Source organism: Eumetopias jubatus, unplaced genomic scaffold (assembly GCF_037043125.1).
Source record: "Eumetopias jubatus isolate StellerSeaLion01/CBP00866 unplaced genomic scaffold, mEumJub1_p1.0 scaffold_4, whole genome shotgun sequence".
NCBI lineage: Eukaryota > Metazoa > Chordata > Mammalia > Carnivora > Otariidae > Eumetopias > Eumetopias jubatus.
In genome coordinates, this window is record NW_028274810.1 from 43,874,872 (window position 1) to 43,885,785 (window position 10,914).

Genomic DNA, 10,914 nt, shown 5'->3' on the forward strand with positions numbered 1-10,914 from the left:
CTACTTCCATTCCTTCACAGTTCCTGGTGCCTAAAGATTTCCCTTTTTTCTGGCAAGGCCAGCTGGGCATTAAATAAGGTATCCTATTTTGTCTAGCAGGTCCTGGTGTTACAGCAAGAGAGTGGTCAGGTTCCTTTACACCACCATATCGCCAGACCAGAACTCTTCCTTTCCTTTTAAATCAATCATCTATTTACTAACTACTTAAAATTTTTCCATTAGCCAGATTGCTCAATGAACCAGATATACCATTCCCCAAGCCCTGTGGGATACTATTTAATATAGGAGCTGTAGAGGTTACTTTTGAAATGAAAATTCTTTAATAAATATTTTTCTTTTGTAAGTAAGCCGTTGTAAGACTACTCTGGAAAATCACTAGGCTGGAGAAATCACAACTCGATGCCATCTACATCGTGACAAATTATCTTCCAGACATTGAGTACAATTGTTTAATGAAAATTACTTGAACATTCTCTATTCTTAATAGCACTGGAATAAATCTGTTGTGCTGAAATGTCGATGCCCTTTAGGTGGTATTGCTCCAGGACACTTGTAAGTGGGTCTTTCTCATTCTCCTCCTTGGTGAACCCCAATTTTACTTTTTTTAGAAAGTGAGGTTTCTTGCTGATTCTTAGCACATGCTCTGGAACTGAGCAAGCACTTATTAAATATTTGGGGATTGACTAATATTCATGGTTAATAGTAACTGCCACTTGATGAATGGTTTTCCTGCTAGTCATTCTGTCAGGCTGTTAGCTGGAACTTGAGAAAAGCTGAATCAGAACTTTTACCATTGGGGTCCTAATTCTATCATCTTTTTCACCTCTCAAATCAGGGTGCTCCTTTGTGGGTGCTCTGTTTTGTCTTTCTTTGCTTGTCACAAATGAATTTCAATTTCTCATAGGCCCCTTTCAAGTGTGTTAACATGGCAGTTGGCAAACGGGCATTTATCTACCTAAGGTTCTGTAATGAATAAAATTCCCTGTATCTTCCCAGGGAACCAATTACTATGTTGAAAACTATGATAATAATGGATCTTTCATCAATAACAAATGTGATTTGTAAAGTGAAAATCAATCTATTTTGACTGATGATGCCTCATAGCAATAGGGAATATTTCATCTGAATAATTATAATAAAACTATATGATTTATCAGTTGAGTAAGATTAGAAAGTCAGTAAGTAATCAGTCTTGTCTGGCCCTTTTCTGGCTTGATGACCTTGGGAAATTGTGACCTTCACTTCCCTCTCAAAAGAATAAGCTAGTTTCCTAAACATATGTCCCCGAGCAGGAAGATAGACAGCATGCATCTCTGTGGACACGTGAGCTGACTGATGGACTGACAAACGTGTCTCCTCGCGCACAGCCTCCCAGCAGGTATGAAGTATGGACTTGGAAAGATATCTCCTCTCATCCTGCAGGCAGCACCTTGTTTAAAGATGAGTTTCAGGGGGCACCTGGGTGGCTCAGTAGTTAAGCATCTGCCTTCGGCTCAGGTCATGATCCCAGGGTCCTGCAATCGAGCCCCGCACCGAGCCCCGCATTGGGCTCCTTGCTGTACGGGAAGCCTGCTTCTCCCTCTCCCACTCCCCCTGCTTATATTCTCTCTCTTGCTGTGTCTCTCTCTGTCAAATAAATAAATAAATTCTTAAAAAAAAAAAAAAAGATGAGTTTCAGAATGTTTGGTTGCTGTTCTTATAAAATACTTATATAATGTATGTATCAGCTAGTTCAAGGTAGCACACATAAAAAGGAGGGATTTATTATCTTATATGCCCAAACCACAGAGAAGGGTAGACTGGCTTCAAGAATGGCTGGTCTCAACACTAGAGCATTTGTTCAGGCCCTTACTTTTAGCTCTGCAACTGATTTCTGCTTCTCTCAGTGTCTTGGTCTTGTTCCCTCCAGGGAACACAGCCACTACCACCCAGAGAATCACATCTCAACAGCTCTACAACCAAAGAAAAGAGCACAGCATTACCCAGGAAAACAATAAAGTCTGGGAAGAGTTCCAAAAGGCTCATCTTGAGCCATGTATCCATCTCTTGACCAATCACTTGATTGGGCCTATCACTAGCCTGAATTTTCTGCTCACCCCTGTCATCAGAAGCGAGGGACTATTTCTATAATAAAGAGGCGGTGGAGAGGAGACAAGCATGAGAGACACCACATACACCTAACTGGCTAATCGTGTATTTTAACCATTTTATAATTAATGGGGTATATATGCATATAGTCTGTGTGTTTTTAAGAAAGTATAAATTGTTCTATGAGCCTGTGTGAATGTATAGATCACATGCATGTAAGTATATGTGTGTGTGTGTGTGTGTGTGTGTGTGTGTGTGTGTCTTTTCTGTATATTTGTATATATTGGTTCATGAATGTGTGTGTATGTATGTATACGTTACTGTTTTGCCAAGTATGCGTATGGTTTTTCCCTTTTCAGGGATCCCATTCACATCCTACATCATCATTCTCCAATGAATGCATTGTTTATCTTCTATTCCCTAAAGTAAGTTGCATTCCAGGCAGATTGCCCTACTAATTGCCCCCACATGTGTCTGATTTCCTTCTCTGGCAAGTCAGAGGATCAGGCAGGCCTACAGCAGTGCCTCAGGGGCCTCTTGGGCATGGGATGCCGTTTCTATGTTGGGGGGAACACAGAGGGAAGCAGTATTAGAAGTGACCCCATATGTAGTTTTTGGGGCAGCAGGACCAAAGTAGGAGCACTCCAAGACTTGGGGTCACTAGCCAAACAAAATGAGGAAGCAAGAGATTAGCAACAAGACTGACAGAACAAGAAAGAAATGGATCCAGGGAGTGTGAGGCAGTGGTGCTGTCCAGCACAGACAGTAGGAGTTCACCTTGACTTTTGGTGTATTGCACTTGGCCTGTTGAGAGTGGTAGGAGCTAGAGGAAAATGGACAGTGTCTGTTCAGAACCCTGGCTCTTGCTCTTTTCCCCAACTCAACTTTCTCTCCACTCTCCATCACCTCTAAATCCTTCTCCTACGCACATGTCTCAGTTCCCCCACAAAAGCTTCCTGGAGTTATTCCAGCCCAGTCATGTCTGTCCCTCCCATGCTGCCCTGGATCAGGGACTGCCTTGAGATGCAGCCACTGCTGGGGAGTTGCTATCTCACGACCACACAGAGAAACATCATCTCTTCTCCACTCAATAAATATATGCCCTTGTACTTAGGAAAAAGATAAATTATCTTAAAAATGATGACTCCAATATGCACATGCCAAATAAGTAATCTTTATGATATGTTAATTTAGTTGTTTCCTTTTCTATAACAATTTAATAGTTAAAATTTTGCTTTACGATTACACAAATGTGAATATTCATAATTAACAGTTAAATCGATCAGATTTAAACTTTTGGAACATTCATTTGCATATAATTGCTCTCAATATACTTATGAAAAACCCAAAGCCTATATTCCCAAATATAGAAAACCTATTCATGTCAGCTTTGGTTACATGTGTACATTTATTTGAATTTGTGGAGCTGTACTTTTATTGCCAAGAAAGTCAGCTCTGTTCCTTAATTGTTGCTATAACCACAATTCAGGAAATTCTATTGCAACATCAATATGTTATGCACATCTTTAATTAGGCTAGTACGGCCTGTCTGTCACAGCAACTGATCCTAAGTATTCTTATTTAGTCTACTTGAGGCTTTAAAATGTTCTCATTTTTAAAAGAGGCAGATTTCGGCCCCATTAAATTGTTAGGCAAATCAGTATGCAGCCCTACAGCTTGATTGCTATGTTCCAGAAATCCCGTGTTTCTTCACTTAGCACATCTTTAGGTACCGGTCGAAAGGGCACTCTTCCACAAATACCAGAAACCCTCTGCAGCTCTAGAATGTTACATTCTCTTATCAGATGTGAGGGAGACATCTGTCACCCCACTGATCACCAGGAAGATCTGGCCGGGCATCCTACTGATCGCCAGAGCTTGACTCTCTTATCTAGTAGTAAATGCAAATAAGTTGCAGGTTCCTTGCTCTGAGCAATGTCTTCACACCAGGTCACCCAACAAAAAAGACAACACAATCACTAATTCCATGGTCTAGAAACCAAACAGAATCTAGCCTGAAGTTCATTTCCTTCTCTTTCCTCAAAATCTGCCATGATTTCAAACAGGGAGAAACAATGGCTACCTGAACCAAGCCCTACAGTATCTTAGTCTTTTATACACCTTCTCTATCTGCCACAATTTAAAACAAATCATTAACATTTGCATCAAGGAGAAAGCAGAGTTCATAGGTTACTGCCAAGTACTGATACGGATTTTTTGGAAACGCACTGAGTGTCATATGTTTTTTACCATGTCCAAGGTCAAATGACAATACAGTAACTCTGCCATAATGCTATAGGTGGGGTCCCCTGCACGCAGTCCTATTAAAATGGAGAGTTGCATTATTAACACAGTAATGACGTGGGTGGTCACATGTGAGCAGCTAGTGGGTCAGGAATTAAAGTGGGGTGGAGCACAGGGGGAGTACAGGGCTTACTGCAAAACCTAAATCTCCCTGCGTCCAGGAGGCCTCAGTTTGGCACTACACCATGGTTGATGTCAGATCAGACGTAAGTACTGACGAGGAATTCTGGGTTCTGTGGCCAGCAGAGACTTTCAGCATTTCAGCACTCACCTAGTTCATAGGAACTCATTTTACTTCCCTGCCTCTCAAGACTGCTCCTCCCCCAAAGATAAGAACTTTAGCCTGTACAGGTTAAGAAAGAGAAGGGCCACAGGGCAAAGAATGGGAGCCAATCACCAACTGCATTATATTTAAATTGTTACCATTTTGGTGGGAAGGGTATTTTAATACTTTCTATTTAACTCCTCTAGAATAGTCTTCACAGTTTTCAAAACATGTTCCTTTTTATGGGTCTGAACGGGAAAAAAAAATACTCCAGCAATTTAAAATATAAGCAAGTCCACCTGTTTATCTTTCTCGTATTCCTCGTACTTTTCACCTATCGCATTTCCCTTGAGAATAGGTTGTTCAGGAACTAGGTGATTGATAAAATTAACACAAGCTTGAACAGGGTATAATTTACTACCCGTGATGCCTTCAAGAGAGTCACAGATTCATAAGACTGCCTATACTTCCAACTGTGCCAAGCCAAAGGGACCAGAGCTCATCCTATTTTTAAAGATAACCAGAGCTAAGCATCTGCCTTCGGCTCAGGTCATGATCCCGGGGTCCTGGGATCGAGTCCCGCATCGGGCTCCTTGCTCAGCAGGGAGGCTGCTTCTCCCTCTGCCTGCTGCTCCCCCTGCTTGTGCTATTTCTCTCTCTCTCTGTGTATCAAATAAAAAATAAAATCTTTAAAAAGATAAAAAATAAAGATAACCAAAGAATCAGTTTTTTGTTCCCAAGAAATCCAGCTTTCTCCAACGTCCACTAAATCTTCAACCTACTTCTGCCACCCTCACTCCCACTTTGTTTTAGACAGTAGTGGAGAGATATTCTTTCTTGTAAAGATTTTTGTTCATAAAACCTTTCTTTAGTATCTGGTCCAGCTAAAGCACAGGGCAATAAAGCCATCATCAGCAATGATAGTGTTTGCAGATATTCTAGGTCTAGAAATCATTGCTGGCATGTCTACACGCTCAAAAAATTCTCGGAAGTCGGGTGGTTTCTAGAAAGCTTGTGCTTTCTTCTGAGAAACTTCTAAGAAAAGCTCAAGGACCAAGATATTAAAATAAACACATCAGCTTGGTGACCACGTGACTCAGCTAAGCCATGGTTATTGACCCTTCTCCAGATTAAAATAGGGTGAATAGGAACATGGGAGTGGGTGGCTACCTTTGAGGCAAGGTTCGAGGGTCACTGTTGAAGCTTTTTGCCTCATAACATCAAGTCTACCACCTATCATTTAAACTGTGTGACTTTGCTTCTTGAGGGCTTTTTCTTCCCTTATTTAATGCAAGCCTTATTTAATAATGCAACCATCTCTGGGAAGGATTACATCTGAAACCATTATCTGGTGAGGACCAGTGCACAGAGCGTTTGGGAGGAAGAGTGAAGCATGGACATGGGGTGGGGTGAAACTGTGAGAAGGAAAGACGAAATCAATGAAAAAGGAGGTTGAGGGCCACCAAATTTTGCTTTCCTCCCAATTTAGCCTAAAACTGTTAGCCTAAAATTGTTTGAGGAAAATCTGTCCTTCCTTTTGGATGTTATTTTATTGTTTTTCAACTTCCATGCAAAATTTTCTGCTCATCACCTAACACTCATCTTACAATATGGAACCTCTCTGTCATGTATAGACCAGAGGAATAAGTTACCCGTGTATCTGTTAGTCTTTGCATAAGATGAAATTGCCTATTTTAAATATTTCTAGTTTTTTTAGATAGCTTAATGCCCCATTGCTTCTTATTAGTTACTTCCTGCTGTTCAATTAGGTGAAATGCTTTGTGTGATTCCTGGTCAGTAAATACCCTCCCTGGGCTCAGAATATATTTTTCATTTTTTATTGTGAAGTAGACATCCATAAAAGTGAAACAACGTGAATGTGTATACTTAATAAATAGTTAGGATATGAACACCCATGTAACTTCCAACTGGATCAAAAGGTAGGATACTGCAAATATCCCAGAGAGCCACCCTGATCACAAACTGCACATTTCTCTCTTCTCACTTTTGTGATGATGATTTTCTTCCTCTTTTTTTCTTTGTAGTTTTACCTACTATTTATGTCCCCAAGCAACATCATTTAGTTTTGCCTTTCCCTGTGATCTACAAATGGAATCACACTCTCTATTCTATTATTCTCACATCTTTGACTCAAAATCATTCATCCATCATGTCACACAGAGCTGCAGTTTCTTCATTTTCGTGGCTGTCGCGTATTCCAGCGTACATAGCGCTCTTTTAATCCATTCTCCTTCTGACAGACAGTTGGGTTGCTGCCAGGTTCTAGCTGTTATGAATAATGCTGCCACACCTGGTGTCCCTGCCCCTGGTGTGTGTGCTCCTGAGTGCCTCCAGTGAGTACATCTATGACTGGACACGCTGGGGCATGGTACATGCAGATCTTCAACTTCATTTGATAATAGGAAGCTGTTTTTTCCAAAGTGCTTGTTCCAATTTATATTGCCCATCCTAGTGTATAAGAATTCCTGTTGTTCTAGGGGCGCTGGGTGGCTCAGTCGGTTGAGTGTCGGACTCTTGACTTTAGCTCAGGTCATGATCTCAGGGTTGTGAGATCGAGCCCCGTGTTTGTCGGATTCTGAGCTGAGCATGGAGCCTGTCTCTCGCCCTCTGCCTCCAACCCCTCTGGCATTATAATAACTTTGATGTTGTTGTCCTTACAGAACTGGCATTTGAGGGACACAGGCATACAGAACCATGCCTGTGCCCCTAAAAACTTAAAAACTCTTTCCAGGAATCATGCTTCCTCCCCAAGATGGACCCTCCGCGGGAGCAAAATCAGGATCAATATCATCTGGTAAAGTCATTGTATTAAAAACTATACCAACATTCAAAGAAAATAAAAAAGAAAAGTATAAATAGAAACCATGCCAACAGAATTTTAAAGGTAGCCTGGTTGATGTGACTAATTAAACAACTGCATTTCAGGTCAGTTTTCCAGTACCGCTCCAAGATCCAATCCATTAATATTTAGATAATTGAAAGGGTCTCTAACATTTGGTGGGATTTCCCTCATGAGAGTAGTTCATGAGACACTTTAGTCACATGTTTCATTTTCTACCTGTGACAGACACTTGTGAGATGATCAACACAATCCCACAGTTACAGAATATTCAGTGACAGTCAAAAATGAAAGTAACAGAAGATGAGAGTGACATAAACTATTCTCTAAGAGACACATTTTTATACAGGCAATCAATTTATTAGGACACTTAACAAAGGCAAGCAATGGACACTTTTTAAAAAAGGAATTTAAAACTAATGAAAGAATAAACATCAAGCAAAGCTCCTAAGAATTTATATGTTATTAATGGTGCCTTTTTCCTTTTACTATAAAGGTCTAATAAAAAGCCTGTAAATCCTGCAGATACAGAAACAATTTTCAAGGAATCAAATTAACCAGAAGCAGTGACTCAAGTATGATATTGCCTACAAAAGGGGATGGACCAAGGTAGCTTTCAGTATCCCTCCTTGGATGCTAAGAATAGCTCTCAGGACAGAAGCAGCTAGCTTTCTGCATGTAAGTCCTCTCTCTAGTATCTCTACGAAATGATCTGTCAGTGGGATCTCATCTAAAACTTTTCCCAGTGATGTAGACACTCTGGTGACCTGTACCGTTGTCGCCAACAACTTCAAACAGGCTTGGACTTCACATCTATGAATATTAACCTCACATTTATCCCACTCTATAGAAACAAACCGTAAAAACGATTGTATTAAATACTTCTATACACTGTCACACATTTTGGGAGGTTCACTATTCTTTACTTCCCTCCAAGATACAAATTCTTGCTTATAAAAGTGCTACTAGCACAGTGTAGCATAATTTCTATTTGTCCATATACCCCCATTCTCTCCTGTATGACCAAATGACTACGAAGATTTAGAGGTTCAGTGATTATAGGACTTAATGATTTTAACCCCTTTAAATTTGGAAACTCTTTAAATCCCATTATCTCTGCAGCCACGGAGAATTTTAAAAGCAGCTTGGCCTTTCTGGCTCCAGGTCTAAGGATCACAGAGTTTTAAAGAATATAAATGCTTCTCTGCAGTTCTACAAAGAGCTGTCCCCAACCAGTTAACCTCCAGGAAATAAAGCCAGCCCGTTATCCAGCTGGTAACTGCTGATCAGAGTTTCAAAATAGAAAGATATGTATGTTATGCCACAAACCACCAGGAAAACAAGTAATTGCCTCCTCAACTCCACATGAAGCTAGTGAATCTGAAGATTCGATGTAGCGGGGGCCGGCAGATTTCAGACATGTGTCAGTAAATGTCTAAGAATGAGAAAATAGAAAATGCTGGGGACCCAAAGGAGCTTGTAGGGGCAGAGAGAGTATGTTCAGTGATTTGGGAGCCTGTTACCTTGGATACCCATGAATCCTAGGAAACCCTCTGAGGTCTTACCTCTTGTGTCCTCACATTTATGTATCCATAGTGAGTTCGAAGGGGCCGCCTATATGTGTAGGAGAATGGTATCCATTTTGTGCCAGGCTGTCCAAAGCAGTTTAGCAGCAGTGGGAAATTCACTTCATTTACAAGGCGCACAACCAGCAGGAAGAGGAACGCTGCTATGAAGCTCACTGCGATCATAGACTTTCTCTACAAAACATTAAAAAAAAGAATGAATGAACGAATGAATGACTTTCAACCAAAAGTTGTCACAGAGGGAGGGTCCTTTGTTTCTCTCTCTCTTTCTTCCAAAGGGATCAAAGCACTTTTCCATTTAGGATATTTCACTCGGAGACAGAGTATAATCATTTGGTGACCAGGTTGCTTTCGTGAGCCTCTGAGAGCAAGCAGAACAGCTTTCTTAGATTATACTTCCTTCCATCCCTATCCTTCCTTACTTCTCTATATTCCTCAACAACTTCTACTCAAGTTTCAAAATGCAAATTCAGACATTCCCAACTATAGGAAGCCCTATACTGCTTCCTAACTGCTCAGTTAGGACTTCCTAACTGCTCAGTTCCCTCAGACCATCATCCCTTCACCCCAACCTATCCACCCTAATAGAAACAAGCAGTCTTGCCACTCCTATACTTTGAAGGCACTTCTATTGTTGCATGTGCTTCATTGTATAATTATTTCAATGACTTTTCCTCCATCTAACTGTGACATCCTGGAGAACAAGAATGTACTGTCATATTGACCTCTGTATGCCAGGTCCTTAACACAGTACCTTACATATTGTAGGGGCCCAAGAAACATTTGAGTGAATCAATGAATGAACGAATGAAGGGATGGATTTTTCACATCCTTGTAGATACTTTATCAACAATGACTTTGTTTCTTTATCTAGCACCTACGACAGGCAGGAAACTTTGCCTGTGCTATAGGATATACAAAAGTAAGACTCAAAAAGCTAAGAATATGACTAGGACAAAATCCATGCCAAGCAGCATAAGAACATCCCTGTAAATGTGTTGCTGTGGAGCAACAGCAGGAACAACAGCATCTGACTGGGGTCCGGGAAAGTAGAGATGTGGTTGAGATTGAGCCAGATAAAATGCATGAGTTTCATTCAGTAGAGATGTGTGAGTGAAGCTTTCCAGGTAGAGGGAACAGGGCAAGGAGGCAAGAAAATATGGGGTTATTCATAGATACATAGCACTTTGTCTTCCTGGGGCACAGAGGAGGAGAAAAAGCTGGAAACACAAATGATAACTTGATGGACTGCCTGAAATACCAAGCTGAGAATTCTACTGAGTTTGCTGGGTGATGGAACACCAAAGGAGGTTTTGTTTATTTGCTTGCTTAATTTCTTAAAGGTGACTGTTATAAGTTATAATCCAACATCAGTGCTTAAGATGTTTTGGAGCAGGGAGACACTAAAGCTAGACAGCAACTCCTTAGGAGGCTACTCCCACTGGCTCAGACAGAAGTAATGAGGGATGGAAACTAGGAGTGGCAAGGGGAATACAAAGGCAGAAAAAGATATGAGAAACTCAATGTAGGTGGTAGGCAGAGACCGTGGCTCCCGATTGGATAGAGGTGCAGATGGGAAATTCAGAGATGCCTAGAGTTTGAGTCTAGGTAACTGTATGAATCCTGGTCCTATCAGGAGAAACCAGGGTGGTCAGAGCAAGAACTGATTTAAAAGAATAAGAGGAAAAAGCCCTTCGCTTTCAACGTCCTAGTTTTCATCCAGATGGTGGGTCATCTGAATGGAGCCACCCAGGAGTCAGGTGTCAGGTGGAAGGTCAAGTCTAGAGCAAGAAGAAAGAGCAGAGTGGAGG

At 41.0% G+C, this 10,914-nt stretch overlaps 1 protein-coding gene across 2 annotated transcripts in view; it reads right to left on the reverse strand.

The window, feature by feature from the left end:
- The window catches only part of ST6GALNAC3 (ST6 N-acetylgalactosaminide alpha-2,6-sialyltransferase 3), a 292,424-nt gene extending 283,144 nt beyond the window's left edge, over window positions 1-9,280 (reverse strand). For both annotated transcript variants that reach the window (XM_088022965.1, XM_028102440.2), the window contains exon 1: window positions 9,083-9,280. In XM_088022965.1, the coding sequence (XP_087879091.1) occupies window positions 9,083-9,268 (186 nt within the window). In that variant the 5' untranslated portion in view covers window positions 9,269-9,280. The remainder of the gene's footprint in view (window positions 1-9,082) is intronic.
- Between the last annotated feature and the right edge of the window lie 1,634 nt (window positions 9,281-10,914).